Here is a 27,344-nt window from a genome sequence, read left to right on the forward strand (position 1 = left end):
GATGGGACCACATCACCTTCCAGTCCAATCTTTATGCTCCTGAGCAAACTGAATCCTTTTTTTCCAATCAGCTTCACTGATAAGGCTACACAGTTTAGTTCCCTACTAGGCATTGTGTGTGGAAAAAGTCTTACTTTCATACGTAGCCGTGAGTTCTGATGTTGTTTTTATTATTGGGTTTTGCTAAACATTGAAGTGATTGCTGCTCACGATCGTTCAAGATTTTTTTCCGACCACTTTTTTCCTCGAAGGTGATGGTTTGCAGGTGAATCCATAAATGTATTTGTTTCTTCCCTGATGGCACGACCATGTTCCCAGATGACAATGCCAGGATTTATCGGGCTCAGATTGTGAAAGAGTGGTTCAGGAAGCATGACACATCATTTCCCCACATGGATTGGCCCCCACAGGGTCCAGACCTGAACCCCGTTGAGAATCTTTGGGATGTGCTGGAGAAGATTTTGCGCAGCAGTCCAACTCTTCCATCATCAATACATGATCTTGTTGATTAACTCGACTGAATAGAAATAAATGTTATGTGATATTGTAGAGCATATCGGAGTGATGCCACGGTGAATGTGTGCTGTAATCAAAGCTAAATTAAAAAAATGGCTTATTATTCTACTATAAATTATCAATGATTTTGGAGTCAAACCTGTCACTGATCGTAAATCTTGTCTTTCATGTCAGGTGTGTTTCCATAGCTACTGAAAACAGCTGTAATCAAACCTCTGCTGAAAAAAGTCAATCTTGATAAGACATAAATGAACAACTACAGGGCCATCTCAAATCTCCCATTTTTAAGTAAGTAAGTTTTTCAACAGCGTAATAACTTTATAACACAAAATAACTGCTATGATGTCTTCCAGTCAGGTTTTAGACAGCACCACAGCCCTGAGACGCTCTGACCAGCGTTTAATGAATACAGACAGTGGAAACATGTTGGTCTCAGTGTCACTGGATCTCAGTGCTGCATGTGATACAGACAGTTGACCACAATATTTTACTGGGTGGGTCTTTCCAGAACTGTATTAAACTGGTTTGAAGCATACGTAGAGAACAGGAAGTACTTTGTGTCAATAGGTAACTTTACATCTGAGCAGACAACAATCACATGTGGAGTTCCCCAAGGTTCCATCCTGGGGCCTCTTCTGTTTAACACATTTTCCCACTGGCACAGATTATAAAGAACAACAAAATGAACTACCACAGCTGTGCAGATGACACGCAGATATATATTACAATGTCACCAGGAGTACGAGGCCCTGTACAGGATCTTGGTAAATGCACTGAGGAGATTAATGACCGGATGTGCCACAGCATTTGTCTTTGGAGACAAAGAGAAACGATCACAGGTCATCACAGAGCTTCAATCAATACACCTAAAAACTACCAACCAGGCCAGAAATCTGGGTGTAGTGATGGACTCAGACCTAGATCTGTGAAGACATGTTAAAGCAATAACAAAGTCAGCCTACTATCAGCTCAATAATATATCAAGGATAAAATATCTGATGTCTCAGCAGGACCTGGAAAAACTAGTCCATGCATTCATCTTTAGTAGCTTGATTATTGTAACAGCATCTTTACATCCACCGTAAAAGTCAGTTAGACAAATGCAGCTCATCCAGAACTCTGCTGCTCCGGTCCTGGACCACATCAGTCCAGCTCTGAGCTCTCTACACCGGCTGTCTGTCCCTCAGAGGACAGACTTTAGTTCTGATGCTGGTCTATAAAGCTCTGAATGGTCCAGGACCAGAACACATCAGGGACCTCCTGACCCAGTATGAACCTTCCAGACCCCTCAGCTCATCTGGATCTGGTTTTTTATCAGTTCCCAGAGTCAGAACCAGACATGGAGAAGCTGCATTCAGGTCTATGCTCCACATGTCTGGAACAAACTCCCAGAAAGCCTCAAATCAGCTGAAACATTCAGTGTATTTAAATCTAGGTTGAAGACTCACCTATTTTTAACTGCATTTGAATTAAGTTCCAAATCTGCATTGTTACTTTTAAGCTTGAGTTTCAAAACTTGATCATATTTTTTACTATTGTGTTTATCTATTTTTTTTCTTTCTATCATTTTGTTTACATTTTAAATCATGCTTTTTATTTCTACTATGTGCTGTTTTAATATCTATCTAAAGCACTTTGAATCACCTTGTTGAGTTGTCCTTTACAAATAAACTTGCCCTGCCCTGTCTTGCTTTGCCAGACAAATAAAGTCTATAACTTTTTTGGGGGGGATGGGCAGTGTATTAGGAAATGTCAGCGTCTCTCCTGAGTTTCTTCGTCACATTAGTGTTTCAGACTGGATGAACTTATATTGCAGCAGAGTTCATTAACAAGTAAGATGTCTAAGTATTGGACTGTAATGTTCATTACCTGTTACAACGCCAACACCATCTTCACAATCATAGTCTGATATCTCGCTGTCACTTATCCTCTGGGATCCTTTGAGATAAAGACAAAGGTGGGAAAGCAGAAAAGAAAAATGAGACAAACATAAAGGAAACAAGAATAAGTCATTTTCCTCCTTTCATTGATGCATTTAGCTCGTTTGGTTTTTAATGGCGCCCCATGACATTGCTTGACTTTACAAAAAATGGCAGATCTTTCCTAATCTGTACCACGGCACTCTTGTATGGCACTAGGGCTGTTCGATTTTGCCCAAAAATAAAATCTCGATTTTTTTCTCTCAAAATCCGATTTTCGATTACGATTACGATTACGATTATTTTGTGAATTGACAAAAGGCAAAGAAATTATTTCAAATATGCTGTTTTTTTATTGAACATTTGCCCCATTGGGCTTTAAGTGCAAACTTTGCTCTTATTAAACCAAAAATGAATGAATAAAGTGCAAAACTCTGTAAAATAAGTTGAAAAAAAGTTTAAAAAAATATAATAAAATATAAAGTTTTATCTCTGAAAAAAAAAATCAGCAAATCAGCACTTGCAAACATACAGTAAGTTATATTTCCAATTAAATAAAACAAGACATTTTCTAATTAAACTAAACTGGGTCTTTGCATGCTAAATAATAATGCAACCCATGAAGGAGGTAGAGGTGTGTAATGTCAGTCATTACATTTGCTATTCACATTTGCAAGTTTTTTGCAAGAACACGAGCCGGTCTACCGCATCTGGCTTGAGGGATGCCCGGTGGCATGTTAGTATATCACCATGGTTACAACGCCCCCTCCTACACTAAAGATCCTCTCCGATGGGGCACTTGTCGCAGGTATTGAGAGGTATTTCCATCAATCATTAATATGGTATCAATCATTAATATGTGTGCAGACAAGGTAAAAAAAAAAAAATAAATAAATAAAAAAAATCAATAAAATAAAAAAAATAAAAAAAAAAAGTGAAAAATCGATTTTACGATTTTCACGTTTTAACATCGTTCTAATTAAATAATCGCGATTACGATTTAAAATCGATTAATCGAACAGCCCTATATGGCACACAATCATTTAGGTGTGAAAGTGGGGCTGGGAGATGTAATCTGACTACACAGCTCTTTCTTCATCACCCCCCCACACATCATCCACCTCATCCCACCAACTTCACTGTTCAGTCAACTTAAATCAAGTGGACACACGTGCCTTTTTAGAAATAACAAGGACTGCACTCTGGCAGTGCCACTCCCAATCCTTCATCTCCGTTGGAGAACATTTTACAGCTGTCAGCTCTTTCACCTCTCACTAACACAAACGCCTGGAAAATTGTTCTGCTCGGTAGCAAGCGGGCCTTGATTGTTGAGAAGCGGCCCAGCGTAACACACACTACCATGCAGTCACTGGAAGCAACTGATAACCATCAGAGTAATTGCACCGCCACAGACATAGAAGTCTATTACTGAGGTATTGCAATGGCATCGTAGTCATCGTTGACACTGTTCTGTGACAGTTTGAAGAAAATATTTGCACCAGAGAAACACAAACAAAAGCAAAATGAGCAAAAGAAGCATGCCAACAATATTTTTATGACTGTTCAGGTAAAGACATTCATAAACGGGGAGCAAAAACAAAAAGAAGCACCACAGAGGAAAAGGAATTGGTCAAGTATTGTCATTTAAGGCTACCAGGTAGCCTGGGTGATCACAATATAAATCTAGGACGGGGGTCGGCAACCCGCGGCTCTAGAGCCGCATGCGGCTCTTTAGCGCCGCCCTAGTGGCTCCTGGAGCTTTCTCAAAAATGTTTGACCGTTTTTTCTTCTTTTTTTTCTTTTTTCCCTTTTTTTCTTCTTTTTTTTCTTTCTTCTTCTTTTTTTCTCTTTTTTTTTCCTTTTTCCTTTCCTTTTTAATCTCGACATTTTGACTCTTTTCACGAAAATTGGAATATTTTCTCGACATTTCGACTTTTTTCTCGACATTTCGACTTTTTTCTAAAGATTGTACTTCATTACATTAATCTTGAAACTTTTACTTTTTTCTCGACATTTCGACTTTTTTCTCGAAGTGCATAATGAAAAAAAAATCTTCCCCCAGTTATAACTAATATAGATACATGCAGCATGTGTTGTCTTCATTGTAAGGCTTATACAAGACTTTTCATCTTTTGCAGCTCCAGACATATTTGTTTTTTGTGTTTTTGGTCCAATACGGCTCTTTCAACATTTTGGGTTTGCCGACCCCTGATCTAGGAGGAGGACCAAATGCAGTTTTTTAGGGTATGCTTGCACAGTGGAACTGCAGGGAGGTAGGATAGTTCAGTGGTGAAAGTCTGTTTCCCCAGAAAATCACATGTTCTGATACGCTGAGCAGATTTCCCACAGTGAAATCCCTGCAAGGCAGCGGAGACATGTATCCTTCGTGGAGAGGGCAGGAGGAGACGTTCAGAGCGAAAGGATGCAACTTTAAAGAGGACAAAACAAAAGTCGGATGCCTGTGAGCGGGGGGGCTTTACCTGAGTTGTATGAATACGAGCCTTTGTCTGTAACAGCAGGGCAGTGAGGTTGATGCCACGTGGATGAACAACAAACATAAGTAAATGAACAAATATCTGTTTAAGCTTCGACAGGACAAAGTAGGAGCAAAAACTAACGGGCAAAATGAAGAACAGAGTGACCAAAAGCAAAGAGCACAGGATTTGTGAGTCTGTGAAAAAGAGAATCTGATCAACTAAAATCTGCAGGTTTACTATTTTAAACTGATAAACTCTTACTACCTAAAGCTGAGGATTTGGTCTCTGACTGTTTAGTGACATTACTTTGATAAACCAGTGTTTTTGAGACAGAAGGCTGCTGGCGTTGCTTACTTTGCAGTCGCCGCGTTGGACTTTCTCCGTGGAGCTGCCGGCGCTGGGCGTTCGGGGAGGCACGTGGAAGTGGGATGGACGACACGTCGTGTGTTTGCAGCTTGTACCAGTGAGGCTCGTCGTCCAGAAGAGCCGTCTCCAGCTCAATGAGGATCTGCCAGAGGAAAAGGGCTGTGCTAAGGCTTCGTCTTCGGTGCAATGGTTTCAGAGCAACGCAGCTTCTTTCAGAGACGTAGAGTAACTTCAACATGAGACACTCACTTCAACCAAAGCATTCAAGGATGAAAACATACTACACATTATACAGTACAGCGGGGATGAGCACAATAAAAAAATCTTCTCAAGTGTGCTTAAAGCTATATCATATAAAGTAAATGCAATTTATCTTTGACGTCGACAATTGTGGTATATCCTCTTGTGAAAAATCATCACAGACATACGATCTGAACATGTGATGAACGATCTTTATTATGTGAGGATAGTTTTAAATGACCAGTGACCAGAACCGTCTCAGTTTTGGACGCATTTCTGTGCGTAAATGATTTCTGGCTACAAATTAAAAGGTTATTGTGACACTACAAAGATGCCAAATAAAGGATGTGCAGCAACCAACTCAAAATCACTGGACACAGTTATAGTAATGATGGGATGTTGGAAAAAGCAATAAAATTACTGTATTAATCATCCGTCTAAAATGGCACTTTTGAAGGTAAACGATTTATAAAATCTAGCTGTGAAAAACTCACATTTAAAAAAAAATAATTGATGGAAATCAATTTCTTTATGAGCAAATCCAACAAAAATAAAAGTCGCCATATAACTGCACAATTCAACAATGTGGCTTATGTTGTTCTACCAAGTTGTCACTGGAATGTACAAAGTGAGGGAACAAATATAAAGCTAGAAGATTATTATTATCTGGATTATGCGTTTGTGACTCCGTGTTTAAGCATTTTGGTTTAGTTAAAACAAAGTTCTTGCAGCTGGTCTGATGTGAGAAACAGCTGAGCGTCCTCAGACATGCAAAGGTATCAAAAACCATTCAAGTTAAAAGGAGAGTATGGACTCCAGTGAAACCCACTTAGAAGATGAAGGGGTCCAACTGAAGCCTCAGAGATTGTATGAGAATCAATACCCTAGGGCTGGGCGATATATCGAGATTTTAATATATATCGATATATTTTCAAACGCGATATGGTACGAGACAATATCGTTTATATCGATTATTAAAAAAAAATATATACCGGTATATATTTTTTTTTTTACAATTTTGATATAGCTTATTTTGTGACAAATTGACTTGAATGTTTTATTTGAGATTTGCACAAATGTTTTGTCATTTGCACAACTGTCAACCTCAGTGGAAAAGTCTGCCTGTTACTCTATACATTGTATTAATTGCACAGTGTATTTTAATGTAATTGTTATGCAGGAAAGGGATATTTGTTTTATTTTATTCAAGAAGCATTTTTATTCTATATATGCGGGCAGTTTATTTTGATTTCATTTGTTTTATACATTTTGATATTGTGCAGACCTCTGTTAATAAAGGTACCTGTGTGACATTTGGTACGAGGCTTTGTATTAAAACTGACTCAGAAAAAAATGAAGCTAACAGAGATGCTAGGCTATAATGCTTTGGGGGAAACCCCAATTATGGCACAGAAAAAATATCGATATATATCGAGTATCGCCATTCAGCTAGAAAATATCGAGATATGACTTTTGGTCCATATCGCCCAGCCCTACAAGACCCCTAAGTTCTAGTTGAGTTTGCATTAATTATGATCAGGGAACGTGATTGTTTTAATCACTTCTGTGCGGCTGTAACAAACGTATTTTAATGTCTTCTTTACTCATATTTTAAGAGCTCGACCCCACTCAGGAAGATACGCTATTAAACTCTCCATTAGTATTCCTGGAGGGGGGGGGGGGGGGGGGTTGATGTTCTTACCTCTCCCAGGAACTCACTCTCCTCCTCTCGGACCCGGGCTTGGTCCCACAGCGTGATCTCCAGCATGCGCTCCCGAAACTCCCGCCGGTGGACCGGCGAATACATAAAAGTCTGATTCCATTTGGGCTCTAAGGACTTCTTTACTGTTTTTGTTCTTCTCTTGCTTTTGTCACTGGAGGAACAATAATTCAAACTGTTTTTATTTACAACCTTGACAGGGAACAGCCACGAGTACAACAGATCAATAACACCACACAGCAATAGGGCGCAGCTGCACACGTGCTGCTTCGCAGTCGCAGATGACAAGGTCAACCCTTTAAATTGTCATCTTCTTGAATTCCACCTCAATAAGATGCACAACAAACCCTGTGGAATTAATACATGCACACAATCTTTTAAAGCAATTGATCAAATGCAAAGGCACATGACCTTGCAAAGTTACATCAGAGAGTCTCAAATAAATACCGTATTTTCTGGACTATAAGCTGCACCTGTGTATAAGCTGCATCCGCTCTATTTAAAAAAAAGTTATGCAAGCCGCAGATATTTATGTTGTTAGATTAGATATTTACTTAATGTACAGAACGATTTTGAACTGTAAATGATGTACATGTTTGTACCTAAATAGATCCTTTCCTAACAGTGTCTTTTAACACGGCAGCAACTTTGCTGATTAAAACGGGACAGAACCAAGAGAAAATAACCAGTATTTATTTATCTATTTATCTGTTTGAAATCTGCTTCTACTTCTATCTGCTAAAGAAGTAGTGTATTCTTCTTTGCATTTATTTTGTCTTGGTTTTGTTTCTAATTCCGGTTAGAGCGCCCCGAGCAGTGGAAGAAAAATCCACAGAATAGCCGCACCTTTGTATAAGCCGCATGGTTCAAAACCTATGAAAAAAGTAGCAGCTTATAGTCCAGAAAATACGGTAGTTATCTTTGGACAAAAGAATGGATTTTTTAGCGACGCCAACAAAAGCTCAGGATCTTTCTACAAGCGATGCGTTGATCGTGATGTCAAGGGTCTACGTAAGCATTTGCAGTCATGTTCAGTGTTTCCACCCTTACCTTCTATCGGGGAGGAAGTATATTTTGACGTAGGGGTTCCTGGGCCGGCCATCTTCCCTGGGCGGCAGGTCTTTGGCGCCCAGGATGGTGACGATTAGTTGATGGCCCACTTTGTCGTACCACAGTTTAACCTGCAGGGGCAGAGCAGAGAAGCATGCTGAGAGACAGTTGAGAATCCAAAGGAGAAAAAAGAAACACACACACACACACACACACACACACACATAAGGAGGGAACAATGCAGGAGAAGATGATCAAGCTTCAGATGAAGTTTGTACATATGCATGCTATTTTGACTGTCTATGTTTGTTGGGTGTATTGCACATTTTGTTTTTAATTTGAGTATTGAGTATTTGGCTTCAGGAAAGGAGAGGAATATGTCCATCTACCTATTTTAAAGCCTTAGAAGCCAGTATAACATGGATGTGTGGACTGATTTATCACTATGTTACAATGCGACTGCCCCTCCTTATTGAACTAAATGTGTTCTTGCAGGCATTTGTGTAGTGATATGCATATTTTCTTAATCAGTGTTTGTGTCTTTCATAACATATTTCTACTGCATAGATAAATCAATTGTCTTGAATGATACTGAATATTGTGGGCCAAATCAGCCAGTGTTAAAAGCTAATGGAGACATGCTCTGAAATTAACAATGTGCTCTTCAAATGATGTATGTATGTATATTTTTCGAAATCATGTTATCTCAAACACTCGTATGGGATTGATAGAGAGGAAAAAAAATCAATCATGCTGTGTCAGGAGGAATCAAAGACAGTTCAAGCTAAAAAGGGAAGTATGGACTCCAGGAAAAGTCACTTAGAAGACCAAGAAGTCCAACTGAAGCCTCAAAAATGAAATGAGAAATAAGACTTCTAAGTTCTTGTCCATACTTCATTAAAATATGATAATGGAAAGGACTGGGACACGTTAAAATCACCAGTTATACATGCGGTAATGCAAGAAAAGAGGAGTCAAGACAAGTCAGTAGTGTTGATAGACAGAAACAGGAAGCAGGGGCTTACAGCAAAACAAATTGTACCAAATAATCCGAAAGCTTGCAGCCAACCAAGAAAATAACCTGATACTGCAGAATAGGAATTCTGATTTTAAGGCAAATTACTGAAGCACACCTGACTGAAACACTTTCATACTTATTAGTGTTTTCTTTGATACCAAGTGGTAATTACTGCGGTGCAACACTAAACCGCTTTAACATACAAAACAGAGGTTGTTATGGTAACTGTCTGATCCAGTAATCATTGAAACATATTGCCCAGTAAAAGTGTACGCACACTTATCAACCCCAATTATTAACCCAAATTTTAAGATTTAGTGAAATTTAAAAAATGTTATTGCAAATTTGAACTAAAATACAAATACAATACGAATCCATATCAAATTTTTCCATTAAGTAAAACATAAAAGTAAGGTACCTATCCAGAAGTGAAGGCTAATTAGATAATAATAAATCCAGATTAATACAAAGCAGATCGCTACAGAATTAAAAAAAATGTAAATCTTGAAAAAAAACAAAAATCCAGAAAGGAAACCCTTTAAGGATTTGTTCCTTCTTCTATCCGTAGGTACAATTTGCTTCTTATTAACTATCATCTGGAGAGGAAAATGCAACTTGGTTTTGGTTTTCCAAACAGGTTGGTGAATTTAGGGTAAAACCAAACAGCCATTCGCGCTACGTCACCTCGCAGGAGGTGGAATCTTGCTGTAAATGAGTGTAAGGTTTACATTTATAGGTGATTATAGGTTCATCTCATATAAGAGCAAGAGAAGACAAAAAAAACCAACCTAAGGAACTCACCTCCTGTATTGCCTTACAAAAATACTAATAATGCAGAACAGGGTTAATCACTGAACTCAGTATGGAAAAAAGAAAAAAGAAAAACAGGGAAGAGTCCCTGTTAAAAGTCACGTTAGCGGAGCATGCACTAAGTAAGAGGGAATAATGGTTTGAATGAGTTAGAATGAGTAATAAAAACTTTAATCATTACACCAAGGAATCAAACAAAAGATAATGGCATAATGCACTGCACGGAGGGGGAAACTTTAAGCTACCATTTCCCCAAGAATGCATTTTCCAAAGAATGGAAACAAACAAACAAAAATAGCCAGTCCACAGTCAATGAGCAGAACCCAAACCCGGTCCGTGCCCGTCAGACAGGGCCCATTACCTGGACCCTAGGGGCAAAAGGCGTTGTTCTTCTACTAAGGCTTTGGCTCTGGATAAGCACATTTAAACAGCAAAAGAGAAAAAAAAGAAAGAAAAAAAAGAAAATGCAATAAACGCAAAAACCCACAAGACAAAAAGTTTCACTTTACACTCAAAACACAACAACAGAAGTTTGTCATTTACTGTACGTGGCGGTCTTTTATCATCTTTACTTACACACATTTCTCTGCTTTCATTTTTAAACATTACATCCCTGAGCTTCCCTGCTCACTTCTGCAACCGCAAATGAACATTACACGACATCTTACACTGTTATATCGGATCAAAAACCTCTCATTTCTGAGGCCTCTCTGGTTCTGGCTGGCTGGTGCGGAGTGGCACGATGAAAAGCTGTAGTCGGGACATTCAAACGTCAACTTCAGCTATTTCTCTTCAGTATTGACGGGAGAACATGCACTGGAGGCGTGACCTTACTGCTAAAGCTGTTCCCCGTGTGGATCTGGAAACCGACACTTGATTTATCTCTTGCTTTAAACGTAGCTCCTCACCCATTCACCCCAGGAGGGTTTTTATTCTCGATAATGGACAACACACACAGTAACATGATCTACAGTCCTGAGCGCGGCTGGCCAAGGACCAGCTGAATAACCTGAGTGGGGAAAGGCTGGAGCGAGGCCCAAACGAGCGTCTCAACTCAGATTCTGGTCAACGCGATGCTTACTTAATATGACGCCGTGCTCGCTAACGCCCTCACAGGTGCATTAGTGTAACGGTCCGGCCTCTCCACGGGCCTGGGTCCGTGTGTCGGGGTGAGGTCACTTACTGAGAGCTGTCCTGACAGGTACTGGGGCGCGTCCCTCAGCATGCTGGGACTCATCGGAGACGTGACGGAGATTGACGGGCGATCCATCTTCTGAGACTCAAAGGAACTCGAACCTGACGGAGCAGAGTAACAGACTCATTCTCCTGAACTTATGTTGGTTTCAGTTTGTACAGTTTGTACTTGCAGTCACACGAGCCGAGACAACAAGACGGACCAGACACAATAAAGGGCAATGCATCGTCCGGTGTATAAGAGGCAGAAGCAGCTATGGGAGGCTTTTCTTAACCCTGGTGCTGTCTTTGGGTCAAGGAAGGAGGAAGGGAAGAAAGGAAGGAAGGAAAGAAGGAAGGAAGGGAAAAAAGAAGGAAGGAAGGGAGGAAAGAAGGAAAGAAAGGAAAAAAGAAGGAAGGAAAGAAGGAAGGAAGGGAAGGAAGGAAGGAAGGAAGGAAGGAAGGAAGGAAGGAAGGAAGGAAGGAAGGAAGGAAGGAAGGAAGGAAGGAAGGAAGGAAGGAAGGAAGGAAGGAAGGGAGAAAAGAAGGAAGTAAAGAAGGAAGGGAGAAAAGAAGGAAGTAAAGAAGGAAAGAAGGGAGGAAGGGAAGGAAGGAAGGAAGGAAGGAAGGAAGGAAGGAAGGAAGGAAGGAAGGAAGGAAGGAAGGAAGGAAGGAAGGAAGGAAGGAAGGAAGGAAGGAAGGAAGGAAGGAAGGAAGAAAAGAAGGAAGGGAGAAAAGAAAGAAGGAAGGAAGGAAGGAAGGAAGGAAGGAAGGAAGGAAGGAAGGAAGGAAGGAAGGAAGGAAGGAAGGAAGAAAAGAAGGAAGGAAGAAAAGAAGGAAGGAAGAAAAGAAGGAAGGAAGGAAGGAAGGAAGGAAGGAAGGAAGGAAGGAAGGAAGGAAGGAAGGAAGGAAGGAAGGAAGGAAGGAAGGAAGGAAGGAAGGAAGGAAGGAAGGAAGGAAGGAAGGAAGGAAGGAAAGAAGGAAGGAAGGGAGAAAAGAAGGAAGGAAAGAAGAAAATAAGGAAGCAAGGAAAGAAGGGCAGGAGAATTAGGTCATTTTGACCCAAAGACAGTACAAGGGTTAATTGAATAGAAATGCAATCATGAAAACTTCTGAAGATAAAGAGTAATGCTCACTTGATTCCAGCTGTGCATGTGTGCTGTCGGGTATCCTTGGAATATCGCTGAAAAAGAAAGGACATAAAAAAGACCCAGAAAGAGTGAAAAGGAGTGGGACTCTAAGAAAAAGAAGAAGCATGAAGTGGATCAGTTTGAGGACTAAACACTTTATTTTAACGAGCTTGACTTCCTACCCGCCACTATAGTCACGGGCCGTGGGGAGGGACTGACAGAAGGGGACGGAGGATGCAAATGGCAGAAATGACTTTCCTCTGCAGGGTGCCGGGGCTCAGAGTAGAGCTACTGCTCCTCTGCATCGAGAAGAGCCAGATGAGTGGCCCAGCCTCCTCACATCTCCCCGGTGGGGAGTTCCGGGCATGTCCCACCGGGAGGAGACCCCGGGGAAGACCTGGGAGGGACTATGTCTCTCAGCTGGCCTGGGAACACCTTGGGCCACAGAGAGAGAAATCTGGGCTTCCCTGCTTAGGCTACTGGCCCGGAAGATGGATGGATGTGAAGCTGCCAACGGCCTTCTTAAAACTTTTCAATTTCAAAAATATATTTTTGAAGGTAGAATGTGGATGAAATGAACAGGCTTTCTTTTAGCCAGGTATCATTGGTTAATCCCATCAAAGGCCGGAGATGACAGAGAGGAAAACGATGGGAGATGGACGATGTCAAGTTAACCTGATGACAAAATCTTGTTCCCGTCAGTTTGAGTTTGCCACAAGAATGTTGCTCATCAGTGGTTTATTTTAATAAACCTTCATCTTTTTTCTGATCCGCTTTCCTACGGCACAGACATTCATTTTTCAGTAGTTCTAGTAGTAGTGTGTGTGTGTGTGTGTGTAAATCCTAGCCATGGCCTTACTTACCATGAAACACAGGCTACATTTTTTAAGCACAACTTAAAAAAAAAAACAATTAACCAGGCTGTGTGATGAGTAGTTGGTGTATTATTAAAAAATAAAATAAAAAAGCTGAAGCTGAAACCTTGCTATTTGTCAGGAGTGCATGTCGCCACCGGAGCGACACTGATGACAAGGTTTCTCACCCTATGGGCCGCGACACCACCAGCTCCACCTGCGGCTCGGGCTTGGATTCTAATATGATATTGTAAACTTCTTTAAATGTGGCTCCTTGCAAAAGCTTCCCATTCCACTCCAGCACCTGATCACCTGTAAAAACAGCACATCAGAACCAGAATCAGAGTCAGACACGCTCCGTTGATCCCTGAAGGACACCTACAGGGAGCTGTATGAACATGGGATATCACTTTCATTTCCTGTTTTGCGGGGTCATGGTATCACAGTGAAAACTACAGCACACACCTAAGATTCCTCCAAATCCATTACTTCTTGTGTTCAGTACCTGGTCTGAGGTGTCCAACAGTGTCCGCTAGACTTCCTTTTCTCACTTTAGTGATGAAAGCACAAAGTCTACCAGATTCTGTCATCTTCCCTCCCACCACCTGCAGAAGCAGAGAGGTTTGGTAACAGATTAACACCGACGCTCGCCTGTAAAGCTAAGCGTGAGCTATGCTACTGTAACCTAAAAGATTCACAAAAGCACACTTGCACGGCATGGTAGAACCTACAAAGATGTTTTTGTTAGTCCTCTTGACCTCATGGGTTCAGCTCCTGCCTTTAAGGTAAAAGTCCCCAGTAAAAGCATCGCAAGGAGAGGGTCAGTGGTGGAAAAGTAAACCTGGGCCTTTTAGAAAAATGTCCATGGATTAGCTTTCCTCCCCGGGGACACACTCTGTGGCTCTGTGGCGGTGCACGGCCGTGGGCTACAGCTGCACTGTACGGTCCTGAGCTGCTGTACTCTGGCGCGCTCAGCTTACATTAGCATCATACAAATAAAAATCCCTCTTAATGGCAGCTGAATGCCAGCATACAAAGGAGCTTAGAGAAGTCTGTTAAATGAAATGGTTTTATGTAACAGGCAGGAGCTGGAGAGGGAGGCTCGAGGAGAAGACGAGCGGGGGAAGACGGACGGCGGGGGTGGGGGTGGGGGGGCCAGGCTGGCAGCCTGACTGATGGACGGACCGGCCCCGGCCGCCGTGCCGTTTGGCTGCTGCTGCTGAGCAGACAGAAACGCACAGAAGCATTGAGCAGACACAAACATGCCATTTCAGGAGGCTCATTCAATCAGTAATGATTTTCCCCCCGTCTCCCCGGCTTGGTTCTCTGTCCTCGTGGCAGCTTTTATGCAACTGTGCAAAGTGAAGCAAAACGTCTACAACAGCAGCACAAAAAAAACGGCTTTGCTTTGGCAAATAGCTACACAATTAGAATACTAAAAATACTGTCGTGGCAGACTAAAGCAGGAGAAGGAGAGAATGTAAATGTTAAAACCGCCTATGTCGGCACATGCAAACCTACATACTCAAGTTTACAACGAATGCAGTTTGAGGCAATTGAAGCCCCAAAATAAAACACTGCTGATTAATATTCATTTTAAGTATGATCAAGAGTATTAGTACTAATACAGGACTGTCTCAGAAAATTAGAATATTGTGATAAAGTTCTTTATTTTCTGTAATGCAATTAAAAAAAACAAAAATGTCATACATTCTGGATTCATTACAAATCAACTGAAATATTGCAAGCCTTTTATTATTTTAATATTGCTGATTATGGCTTACAGTTTAAGATTAAGATTCCCAGAGTATTCTAATTTTTTGAGATATTTGAGATATTTTCTTAAGCTGTAAGCCATGATCAGCAATATTAAAATAATAAAAGGCTTGCAATATTTCAGTTGATTTGTAATGAATCCAGAATGTATGACATTTTTGCATTACAGAAAATACTTTATCACAATATTCTAATTTTCTGAGACAGTCCTGTAAGTACTAAACAGTAATGTTGAACAGATTCAGCATTAAAACAAACAGGCGTCCAAACGATCAGTTTCAGAGCTGAAGAGTTATCGTCTGTAACCATAACTGTGCATCCGGGTTTCAATAAAACTCAGAGATGTGACTGAAATCAGGAACTAATACAAGTGAAGTCATTTGGGGAAAAGAGTGGCTGAGGAGCAGCCCAGGAGTACGATCTGTGTGTCAAGCCTCAAAAACACAGTCAGGGGACCAGAGCAGTGGCTAACTTACCTTCAGACCAAGCAGAGCTCCTGAGTCTCGAGGCACGCTCCCATCTTTCATGCGCTTGTTGAGCAATATACGGCCTATTAGGCGATCCCCATCTTTGGATGGCTGCCATGTGACAGGGTGCTACAAGGTCAGAGCAACAACAAACCTTTTGTTTAGCAACTGATGAGTTTAGACGGAAGCAAACAACTGTCTGTGATGAGAAGGGGGCAGTAGAGCAATAGTTCACTCGGGGATGAAAGTTCACACAAACTCTGCAAATTTGTGGAAACCGCTTTAACGTTTGAGCTCTTCTTTTTATTTTTTGTCTACAAGTGGAGAAACGTGCAACGCTTTTTTACACCAGAATTAGGAATGGGCGATATTTTACCGTTCATGATATACCGTAAAAAAAATTCTCCACGGTAAGAATTTGTCATCTCACGGTAAAAACGATAAATTCCCGTTGATGACGTTTTTGTGTAAAGCTGATTTATGGTTCTGCGTTAAATCGGCGCAGCGTACGGTGCGTGTGCGTGTGCGTGAAGGAAGGAAGGAAGGAAGGAAGGAAGGAAGGAAGGAAGGAAGGAAGGAAGGAAGGAAGGAAGGAAGGAAGGAAGGAAGGAAGGAAGGAAGGAAGGAAGGAAGGAAGGAAGGAAGGAAGGAAGGAAGGAAAGAAAGAAAGAAAGAAAGAAAGAAAGAAAGAAAGAAAGAAAGAAATGAGCCAGAAAGAAAGAAAGAAAGAAAGAAAGAAAGAAAGAAATGAGCCAGAAAGAAAGAAAGAAAGAAAGAAAGAAAGAAAGAAAGAAATGAGCCAGAAAGAAAGAAAGAAAGAAAGAAAGAAAGAAAGAAAGAAAGAAATGAGCCAGAAAGAAAGAAAGAAAGAAAGAAAGAAATGAGCCAGAAAGAAAGAAAGAAAGAAAGAAAGAAAGAAAGAAATGAGCCAGAAAGAAAGAAAGAAAGAAAGAAAGAAAGAAAGAAAGAAAAAAAGAAAGCAAGAAAGAAAGAAAGAAAGAAAGAAAGAAAGAAAGAAAGAAAGAAAGAAAGAAAGAAAGAAAGAAATGAGCCTGAAAGAAAGAAAGAAAGAAAGAAATGAGCCAGAAAGAAAGAAAGAAAGAAAGAAAAAAAGAAAGCAAGAAAGAAAGAAAAAAAAGAAAGAAAGAAAGAAAGAAATGAGCCAGAAAGAAAGAAAGAAAGAAAGAAAGAAATGAGCCAGAAAGACAGAAAGAAAGAAAGAAAGAAAGAAAGCAAGAAAGAAAGAAAGAAATGAGCCAGAAAGAAAGAAAGAAAGAAAGAAAGAAAGAAAGAAAAAAAGAAAGAAAGAAAGAAAGAAAGAAAGAAAGAAAGAAAGAAAGAAATGAGCCAGAAAGAAAGAAAGAAAGAAAGAAAGAAAGAAAGAAAGAAAGAAAGAAAGAAAGAAAGAAAGAAAGAAAGAAAAGAAAGAAAGAAAGAAAGAAAGAAAGAAAGAAAGAAAGAAAGAAAGAAAGAAAGAAAGAAAGAAAGAAAGAAAGAAAGAAATGAGCCTGAAAGAAATGTTTCTGAAATGTGGTGATAGATTTATAGTTACAAAGATGGAGTTGAATTGGTATTTTTTTTTTAATCGTCATTTTTATCGTTATCGGGATAAATGCCAGAAATTACCATGATAAATATTTTAGTCAATACCGCCCATCCCTAACCAGAATACGGTTTGTCAAAATTCTCCGATCCCACTTTTCCAGAGCTTGTGCAAACCTGCCGTGTGAGGGTGGAGTGAGCTTCATGCAGCAGGTCATGCAGAGTAAAGCAAGCAACCCCAGTACTCCTCCTCAGACCAGCTCTTCAGACTGGAGCAGGAAGACCGGAGTATCGCTCCAGTGCTTCACTGAACACCAACACACAACCACCGTCAGGTGGAGTAGTGAGGGGGGGCGGGGGGGGGGGGCAGACAGCAAAAGAAAGGTGATGAAACGGCAACCAATAGCTCAGAACCAAATAACGTAGACCATTGGGTGCCAGATTAGAAATCAATAAGTATGAAACACAGACATCACGGAGTACAGCCATGAGACACAGATAAGGTGAAGTCACAGACAAAGAGAAGGGAAGGAAAGGGAAAAAGAAAAACAAATGTTATCAATTTCGTGTGAAACAAGTCCAATTTTCCCTGTTTTTGTGTGCTTTTTTTATTTTCTGAATTTCTTGGGGTTTTGCTGGAGGCGTGAGTGGGGAGTTGGGCGGAGGGCGGGGTTCTGTCTGGACTGGGTGCTGTGAAGTGGGACAGTAGAGTGAGAGGAACGGGCCTGAGTAAAAGGTGCTCCGACTGCGCTAAACAGGACCGCTGCAGAGCAAGAACACAATATACAAAAGGAGAAAAACGAGCATGCAACTAGGAGAGACCCACATGTGCCATGACAAACAGAGGTCGTGTGTCAATGCTCTTTTTTTTTTTTTTTTTTTTTTTTAACCACGACTGTAAGATGTGTAGCTTCTGTTGGGGGGAGCAAAAACAGCAAGTACAAGTAGCAAGCAAAGAGAGTGATCCCAAAACACTTTTAGAGCAACACCGAGCAAGGTGGAGCCAAAAGTAACGGAACATAAAGAAACCAAACCGCAAGAGAAATCAATTTATTCAACTTAACAAACAAAAAAGAACAAAAAAAAAAAAAAAAAAAAAAAAAAAAAGTCGAAAAATAAACATCTCATCTATTTACACTTAGTGACAGAAAGCAAATAAAGACTTAGTGGTCAAAAAAAAAAAAGGAAAAAAAAAAAATCACAAAATGCAGGCTAGGTGGTCTCAGTACCTTCTCACTATGGCTATGCTCCTCGTTTAGGGTAGTGCTACTGCACGTATCAACTCCCGAGTCTTTAACCTGCGGTTCACACCATGCCAAGTCCTCTTCAAATGAGTGTCCCCCAAAGCGCACCATTTTCTTTTGCCTCTCAGATAAGGTCTGTGTCGGCTCGGACATAAATGCCTGCTCAATAGTTTTTCTTTTTCCCCTTTGACTGTCCCCTACAGGTGTGGGATAAAAACAGAAAGAAAAACAGAAAAAAACAACATGCAAAGGTGTAAATAAAACAAAGGAAACATGAGATGACAAAAGACTCAGGGAGAGACCGGGGGGCTTTGGGGAGGAGAGAGACAGAAAGAGGGACAGAGAGATGGGGGGGGTTAAAGGGGGCGGGGGGAGGGAGGAGGGAGTCGGAGGGGGGGGAGGGAGCGGGGGAGGAGGAGAGGGGGGCGGGGGGGTCAGGGCAGGGCTCCACATGTCTCACCAAAGACATTAGGGAGGCCTCGCTGCTATGCCATGACGCATGGTCCCACCAATGGCCATCCAAATCTCCTGTAAGGTGAGGTGAGGGCGAGGGGGGGAGGGGGGCGCACATACATGAGAGAGGACAGCGAGAGGGACAAGTAAAGACACAAGAAACCACACATACCGACCCACACATAGTACATGTACGGTACCAGAGGACACATCCAGGTATGCATTCATGTGCACACACACAAGCACTCTCTCACATACGGCTCAAACTCAAAAGACGACCATCGTGAGCAAGTCTAAGTTCCCTGTGGAGAAAGAGAGATGCAAGGGCGAGACAAGGGCTGAGAGAGTTCAGCGGCTTCAGTGACCCCTCCAGAGGTCATTGGGGAAATCCCACATCACCATCCGTCTGCGTTGAGATTGTGACATAAACAAAATCTATTGCTGAGCTCAGCTGATTTTCAGTGCTTCTTTTTTGTATCAAATTACATGATATTAGAGTTGATTCGTTATTGGACTTCCTGGAACGCCCCTCAGTTAGAGTTTCCCTGAAAGGATCTTCAAGGTAGGGCTGTTCGATTTTGCCCAAAAATAAAATCTCGATTTTTTTCTCTCAAAATCCGATTTTCGATTACGATTACGATTATTTTGTGAATTGACAAAAGGCAAAGAAATGATTTCAAATATGCTGTTTTTTTTTATTGAACATTTGCCCCATTGGGTGCAAACTTTGCTCTTATTAAACCAAAAATGAACGAATAAAGTGCAAAACTCTGTAAAATAAGTTGAAAAAAAGTTTTAAAAAATATAATAAAATATAAAGTTTTATCTCTGAAAAAAAAAATCAGCAAATCAGCACTTGCAAACATACAGTAAGTTATATTTCCAATTAAATAAAACAAGACATTTTCTAATTAAACTAAACTGGGTCTTTGCATGCTAAATAATAATGGTGCCCGGTGGCATGTTACAACGCCCCCTCCTACACTAAAGAGCCTCTCCGATGGGGCACTTGTCGCAGGTATTGAGAGGTATTTCCATCAATCATTGATATGGTATCAATCATTAATATGTGTGCAGACAAGGTTAAAAAAAAAAAAAAAAAGTGAAAAATCGATTTCACGATTTTCACGTTTTAACATCGTTCTAATTACATAATCGCGATTACGATTTAAAATCGATTAATCGAACAGCCCTACTTCAAGGTCATATTTTTTCAAAATAAGAAGTGAATGTTCTTAAATATCTTGCTTCTCACAACCAATGAAGTGACCGTGGAGGAGGACTGTGGGCGCAAGGGTCAACTTTTCCTTTTAAGAAGGAAACAAGGCTGGGCTGAGAAATGTCTTTGGAAACATGTCAATCCAAGTCTTTTTTTTCTTTTTCTTTTGGTTATGATTCAGATTTTTGCAGCGTTTTTAAAGCAGCGTTGAGCCTCCCTTAGAAAGTCCCACGGGGAAGAGAGCAGCACTCAGCGCCAACGCCAGACACCTCCCGGTTCACAACTGAGTCCAAATCTGTCTGTCTTATAACATCATGTCAATCTGTACATCTCTAGCAGAAAACACGACCAGAGGTCGTGGAAACACTGGTAAAACACACTCCTATCTCTATTGAGACCTAGGCCGCTCATTTATTTTATTTCCTCATTTCCAGAAGAACAAAAAAATAATTTTAAATAATTAAAAAAAAAATCGGAAACTAAGATTTCGATTTCAAGAGAAGGGCTGTAGGAAGCAGTGAAGCTCTATTTTGTGCTGGGGATTACAATGCCACATGATCTTGACTAATCTTCATCTAAAGTGCACAAGGATGAGCGTTCAAAGATGAGCACGTCACGTCTGCAGAAGTCGATTCCAAACGTGAGACAAGCAAACAAATGATGACGATGACGGCTGTTTCTCTTGCTGCAGATGAGCACACACAGGAAACGGTAACGCGGCAGATTCAGTGAGACTTCTGCAAATTCTGCTTCCTCTGCTCTCCTCAGAACATGTTCAGAGCAGGGAGATGATGAGTGTGTTAAGTTTGATTAAGAAGCTTAAGATTAAAGTTAATTAAAAAGTGTGAAACATATGAAAAGGTGCGCTGAGATTCCGGGCTCAGAAGGATACAGACTCTGAGAGGGCCAAAAGTTCACAAACTCAGGAGAAATCATCGCGAATAGTCTTCATCATAGTCTTCTGAGTTCTGAGTTAAACGGGACTGTCTGACAGCTCAGAATACTTAACATCCCGCTCGAGAGAAAAACATTTTCATTTTGGTTTCTATAATGAGATGGTATCATTTAAAGAACACAGAAAACCTCATCGATGGTGGCATTGATACGTTTCTTTAGGTTGTTTCTGACTAACAGATTTCCTCTAAACTGCAGAAGTCTTTCACCCAGGGAGATGCTGAACATCATCACACAGTTGTCACGGCAACATGGAGACAAAGAGCAACATCCATCCTGGTTTATTTGGCAAAGACAAGCTCCTTCAGCAGAGACAACAAGTCAGTTAACTTCACTAATCCCCTAAAAAGATGGATGGAAACTGTTCAGTATTAAGAGAGAAGCTCATGCCCTGCCCAAAAGGAGAAAATGACTTCTTTTCATCAGAATTTGTGCCTCTAGAGGTCTGTATTGATCGTGGGGAGGCAGGAAAGGAGGCCGGAGTTAGAGGAGGGAGACATACATGAAAAGGCCCCAGGTCGGGGTTCAAACCTAGCTGGTCTCCGTACACCTGCTCTAGCAGGTGAGCTACCTGAGGCCAGAGCAGAAGGAGGCCGTGTATCCGGGCCAGTGACAGGGCGGACTGGAGTCAAGCAAGTTTCAAAGACATTAAGTATTTATTGAGTTTTTACTTCGTTCCCCCAAAATCTAAAGCTCCACTCCAACGTTAAAACGTTATCTCTCTGGCTACACATACTAGTTGTACGCATGAGGATTCACTCACACGTGTTTGAACTGTAACGTGTTTCAGACCGGCCAAATGCTCACTCCTTCATTGTAAAGAACAGGGTCGAGTCATTCCCGCCAGTATTCCAGACGAAGCTCGCTGCTCCTCCTGCGCAGTACACTGTGACTACGTTTACATGCAGTCAAAGTTCGGGTTAAGGTCAATATTCCGGTTACTGAAACATTCGGAATATTCTGTTTACATGCGTGAGCAAACAGGGTTAGCCCTGTTTACATGGTAATTAATCATTCGGGATATCTCCATCAAACCAGCGACGCGCGGAGAACATCATGACGCAATTCCCATCATTTCCGCTTCTTCTTCCTGTATCCAAATTCAAAACAACAACAATAACAGCAGCACGGCGGATAATGAACAGCCCAGTAGAAGTTGCCTTCTTTTGCGCTTTGGTGCTGGTACTGACCCACCACCAGTGCTTAACACTATTCCTCGTTGCCTTCTTCATTAATGGAAGGCGAGAACGTGAAGAAATGCTACAGTACCGGTTTCCACCAGAGCAGCCCGGACACTTTGGATGAAGGTGCAGTCAGGACTGGTGGGAACAGGTAGTAATGATGGAGCTCACCGACGCCGACTGGTGTGAGAATTTCCATATGTCACTTCCTGGACTCAAAAGACCAGGATTCCTTGCGAAAAGAACATGCGCAGAAAACAAATTCATGTTCCTTTTGATGGGAATATCCCGTTAGGCTATACATGACCAAATATTCGGGTTAAAAAAAGAGGAACCCAGGAGTCATTTTTGGGTTTTTAAAAACCGGAATATGAGCAAATTCCGGTTATTCAAAGGGGTTATTGGTGTTTACATGGCCGTGTGCTAATATTCCGGTTAGAATAGGGTTATTGACTGCATGTAAACATAGTCTGTGTTTACAGTGGCTGTAATTCCTGTACATGTACATGTGTTAGGATACAAAGAACCCTTGCTGCAAACACAGCAAACAAATTCACCAATCAATCCTAGTTAAAGTACTGTTACCACCCTGCTGATATCGTCGGAGAAATGCCCCAAACCAGGCAAGACCAATCAGAAATACTGTTAGCTCACAGTTATTTCATTCCTTAGTTATCAAAACTTGACTAACAACAAAAACATGTACATTTGTTTAAGAAATATACTACAAACCCATGACCCCGATGCGTTCATCCACCAGTTATTGTCAGCAAAATGTCTCAGAAAAAGTGGCATTACCTCTATAACCTGAACTACTGGCTCCGGACAGCTCTGGTCTAATAAAATGTGGGTGCGATGAAATCTTTGAATGTGTGTATGTGGGACTTATGTTAAGATGTACAGTAGGCCTATGTAGTTCAATCACCCTGATGCAGAAAAAGAGCAGCTTGAAGACACAAAGAAATCACCAAAAGTTAAATCCGAGTACAGTCCCACTACGTCTTTCTTATCCATTTTAAGTGTATGCAAATTTCCAGCCAGAGCAGTAGAAAGTGCATTGTGAAGAGTGGGCTTGGGGCACTGGTAAGGTCATACGAAAACAGTGCACTTGTGCAGCCCTTGGATCTTATACATCACATTTTCCACACTTGACTTCCCCTGAAAGCGCCGTAGAACATAATGGCTCCATATAGGACAGACTTTCTTCCAGCTGTATCTGTTGAAGGATTCAATCCCAGAGAAATCAGGGAACTCTGACGGAAAGGCTTAAAAATAGAGCGCATATGGTTTTGGATGTAGAGGAGGAGATAATATGGGGCCGGAGCATCCAAGGTTAAAGAGACGGGGGAGAAAGCAGATGTGCGTTGAGGAGAACAGTTGTGTAAAGACGGTATTACGGTGGATGAGTACGTCTGGGTGAGCCAGGTCCTGAACAGCATCACATTTATTGGAGGATTTGGGTTTTCTTCTAAACCAAAGCCACCCATTTTTGGCTAAATTGGGTTTACTTTAATCTGTCTTGATTATCCGAGGACCTTTGTTTCTTGTTCAAACGTATTTATTTTTAGCCTTCACGTGATTTTGGAGCTTGTGATGTGTTCTAGGACACCACGTTCTCTAGCTTGGACAAAAAGGGTTTCCATAAAGTTTCATTGTTGTTGGCTGAGTAGTTTTGGTATAAACACACAGACAGATATAGATCCTAATGATCACATGTCTCTGCGTCAGCCTCCACCTGAAGAGATTATTTGTAAGCAAAGCGAGTTACACCTGCTTAGCATTCCTGCCTGTCTCCCCCCCAAAGGTCCCGTTGTGCTGGCGGCAGCGTGGCCATTGGGGAGCCGATCCTCATAGATGTTTCTGTGACATCATAGTGTGGTTCTGGCTCAGCTGTAAGGGGAGCAGTTTAGGGGGATGGCAGCAGAGAATGGACCTGCATCCACTCTGCAAATCACCGTCAAGCACCGACCATCTAACTTCCGGTCTCATGCAGTACAAAGATTTGTTGCAGTTCCTCCACTGGCCACTAGAGGCTCCAAAAGAGTTCACACCATGACAGAGCAATGAATGTACGTCTAATATGAAGGATTTACCATCAGTTCAGTATGTGCTATACACAGAACTGGAGTTGAGGGGGGATGAGGGGGGATGGCATCCCCCCTGAAATAAAAATGGTCAAAATCATCCCCCCTTTCCATCCCTTATGTCATTTCATCAATGAATGTGGTTTTACTGCTATTTCAACATTTATAGTCATCACCAGAAAAATAACACCAGAAAAAATTGACAATTTTCACCTGTTTCAGGTAAATTTTCACTTGAAATAAGTAGGAAAAGATTTATCTTCTTATTACAAGCAAAAAAATCTTGTTCCACTGGCAGATTTTTCTACTTATTTCAACTGAAAATCTACTTGAAACAGGTGAAAATTGTTGTTTTTTCCAGTGATGAGTCTTGTTTTTAGTGTAATGAGATTTATTTTACTAAAATGAGAAATTATAACTAGAAAAAAGACAAATATTCTTGTTAAGATTTTGAGTTTTTGCAGTGATCCATTTTACTTATCCTGTGAAGGACAGAGTCATATTGATACGTTCAGAAAAGTGTTTTTTATTGTTGTGTTTTGATGTATTTGATGTAAGCCCAGTGGATATTTAAAGCTTAGAGAAGGCTGCATTTAACTGCTGCTATGTCATTCCTGCAGTATTTCTGCAGGTGTTTTGGTCAGTGCTATTATTTGTAATATATTATATTATTTGTAATCAGCACAAATTATCTGACTCCATATGATAGAAATCCACCATACCCCCGGATTTTTATAAATAAATAAAGTTATAAATATAGCTTTTTAAAATGTAATGAATTGTATATTTGTTTAAATTTTTTTTGTAGCTTTGTTAGATTATTTTGATTCACTTTTGTGATGTAACCTCAGAAGTTTAGTCTATTTTGAGCAGCGTGGTGGCTCGGTGGTTCCTGGTTTGATTCCCAGTAGGGGTCTTTCTGTCTGGACTGATACTCCCCGTGTTTGCATGGATTTTTACTGGTAATCCAGCTTCTTGCCACAGTCCAAAAACATGTCAATCCCGTCACTGGGTGTGTGTGGTTATTGGTCTATGTCAGTGGTTCCCAACCTTTTTTCCTTGGGGCCCCCCCTACTTGTGTCTAAGACCAGCTAGACCCCCCGACCCGTACGTACTAGCACCAAAATAGTCTTTAATTGAAAAAATCAACATTAATTATGTTTTTTTGATACATTTCTCTTTGGTTTACTCTGTATACATATGACTTTGTTTTTCTCCAATTTCACCAATGTATAAAATACGCACAAAAGGACATAAAAGGACATAAAAATATTTCAGAAAAATGTCTCTTTTAATATGAGACCAAATTTTTTTTAACATTTTTCTTTAACAACCTGTTGGAGTAAATTACATGTTGAGTAATGATATAATAATAAGGAATTAAATCATTTCCTGTGTTTGTCACCAGTGTATAAAAAACAGACATTCATAAATTATTCCTAACAATGTCTTATGAATGACTCATTCGCAAATATAATTTTTACAACTGCATAATTTCAAAGCAGACAAAGTTTTGCGCCCCCCCCAGGGGGGGCCCGGACCCCAGGTTGGGAGACACTGGTCTATGTGACCTGCGATGCTCTAGTGACCTCCCTTGGGCCTGAAAACAGCTGGGACGGCCTCCATCAGACCCTTAATAGCAGTAAGTGGATACAGATCATGGATGGATGGAGGTTTTAGGTTCTTACTTTTATATAAAGATTAATGATTAAGAACAAATAAAGTAGAATTTGTGTCCTTTTGTCCCCCCGTCTGCCACAACGGTCACCTCATCAGTCAAAGGGAGCTCTACAAGTTCTTCCTACATCTGCACTTTGGTGAAACATCATGGATGTCTCCAGACGGCTCTCTCACTGACCGACAGCAGAGTGACCTGCTCTGGCTTCCACTCACTCAGTCAGTATAAACTACAGCCCAGTTTAGTTTACTATACTAAACGCACTCCTAATCACTAGGAGCATACCTAATGTGGCCGTAAAAGTCCAAACAGCTTTAGTACTGTGTTTACCACCAAGGTTAAGGAAGGAAGAAGGAGCGTCTAAGGTAAATAATCATTATTTTCAGAGAGCGTTTGTTTTTTCAGGTCTGTGTGAGAGGTTCAAATAGGCTGAACCTAGGGCTGTATGATTTTGGACAAAAAAAAAATCCCGATTTTCTTCTCTGAAAACCCGATTTTCGATTTCGATTTCGATTTTTTTGGTAAAATTACAAAAGACAATGGAAATTGTTTCAAATATTTAATTTTTAAAGAAATTGCAAACAAATTTCCCTATTGGGAATGAAGTGCAATTGAAAGATACTGTAAATCCTCCTTGAGTTTAGTAAAGTGACAACATTTACAATTTTCTTGACCAAACAAAGATGACTAGACGAGCTCTGTCTGTAATGCAGCCAGCTGCAAAAAAGGAAAATCGATTTTCCAATTTTCCTTTTTTTAACATCGTCTTGATTAATAAATCCGATTTAGATTTAAAATCGATTAATCGCACAGCCCTAGCTGAACCTAGATGTCACATGGCTGTCCTCGACGCTATTCTGTGACAAATCCACATCCATCTTTAAACCTTGTGTCACACTTCCCTAGCTGAGGTAAAAAATCAGAATACGCCCTCAACGTTAGCACTGTAGCCGTGTACGAACCCTGCTCCTTCCCAGAAGCTTTATCAACAGTGGCACACCACAACTGGGCGCTGATCCCCAGCGAGGCACCGTGGCTTTTTCAGAGAGCAGGAAACTCATCAGAGCCGTAAATTATGAGCATCAGCAGTCTACGCCCCAGCCCTGCCGTTTCGCCTCGGCTCCGCGGGCCGGCAAAGTGCTGACTCAGGTCCAAGGCAGAGTGCAAGGCGGCAGCGGAGCTCACCACCGGCAGGTTCTCCATCACTCTGACGGCTCAATAAAAACCAGTGTAAACTATTAATTGGATCATTAATTATTGATGCTGTTTTTACTACAATTCAAAGGGTGAGAGCGAAAAAAAGAGGCAGGGGTGAAACAGTGTGTATGTTTAAACACAGTCGCCATGCGAGGAAGGTGATACAGCGCCGCGTTCAAATCCTGATGAAGGCAGCTCTTAAAACACTGACTTAAGCTGTATACTCAGACAAAAGGACAGATCAATCCTCCTCTTTATACTTAAAAGGCTGCAATT

At 41.0% G+C, this 27,344-nt stretch overlaps 1 protein-coding gene across 1 annotated transcript in view; it reads right to left on the reverse strand.

Moving 5' to 3' along the window:
- Window positions 1-27,344, reverse strand: part of rims2a (regulating synaptic membrane exocytosis 2a) — a 203,935-nt gene that overhangs the window by 81,010 nt on the left and 95,581 nt on the right. The window contains 10 exon segments of the mRNA XM_061716044.1: window positions 2,386-2,454; window positions 5,267-5,420; window positions 7,221-7,392; window positions 8,289-8,419; window positions 11,300-11,412; window positions 12,426-12,472; window positions 13,462-13,585; window positions 13,779-13,878; window positions 15,526-15,645; window positions 18,288-18,499. Coding sequence (XP_061572028.1) covers window positions 2,386-2,454; window positions 5,267-5,420; window positions 7,221-7,392; window positions 8,289-8,419; window positions 11,300-11,412; window positions 12,426-12,472; window positions 13,462-13,585; window positions 13,779-13,878; window positions 15,526-15,645; window positions 18,288-18,499 — 1,242 coding nt within the window.

This window comes from Cololabis saira, chromosome 3 (assembly GCF_033807715.1).
Source record: "Cololabis saira isolate AMF1-May2022 chromosome 3, fColSai1.1, whole genome shotgun sequence".
In the NCBI taxonomy this organism is placed as follows: domain Eukaryota; kingdom Metazoa; phylum Chordata; class Actinopteri; order Beloniformes; family Belonidae; genus Cololabis; species Cololabis saira.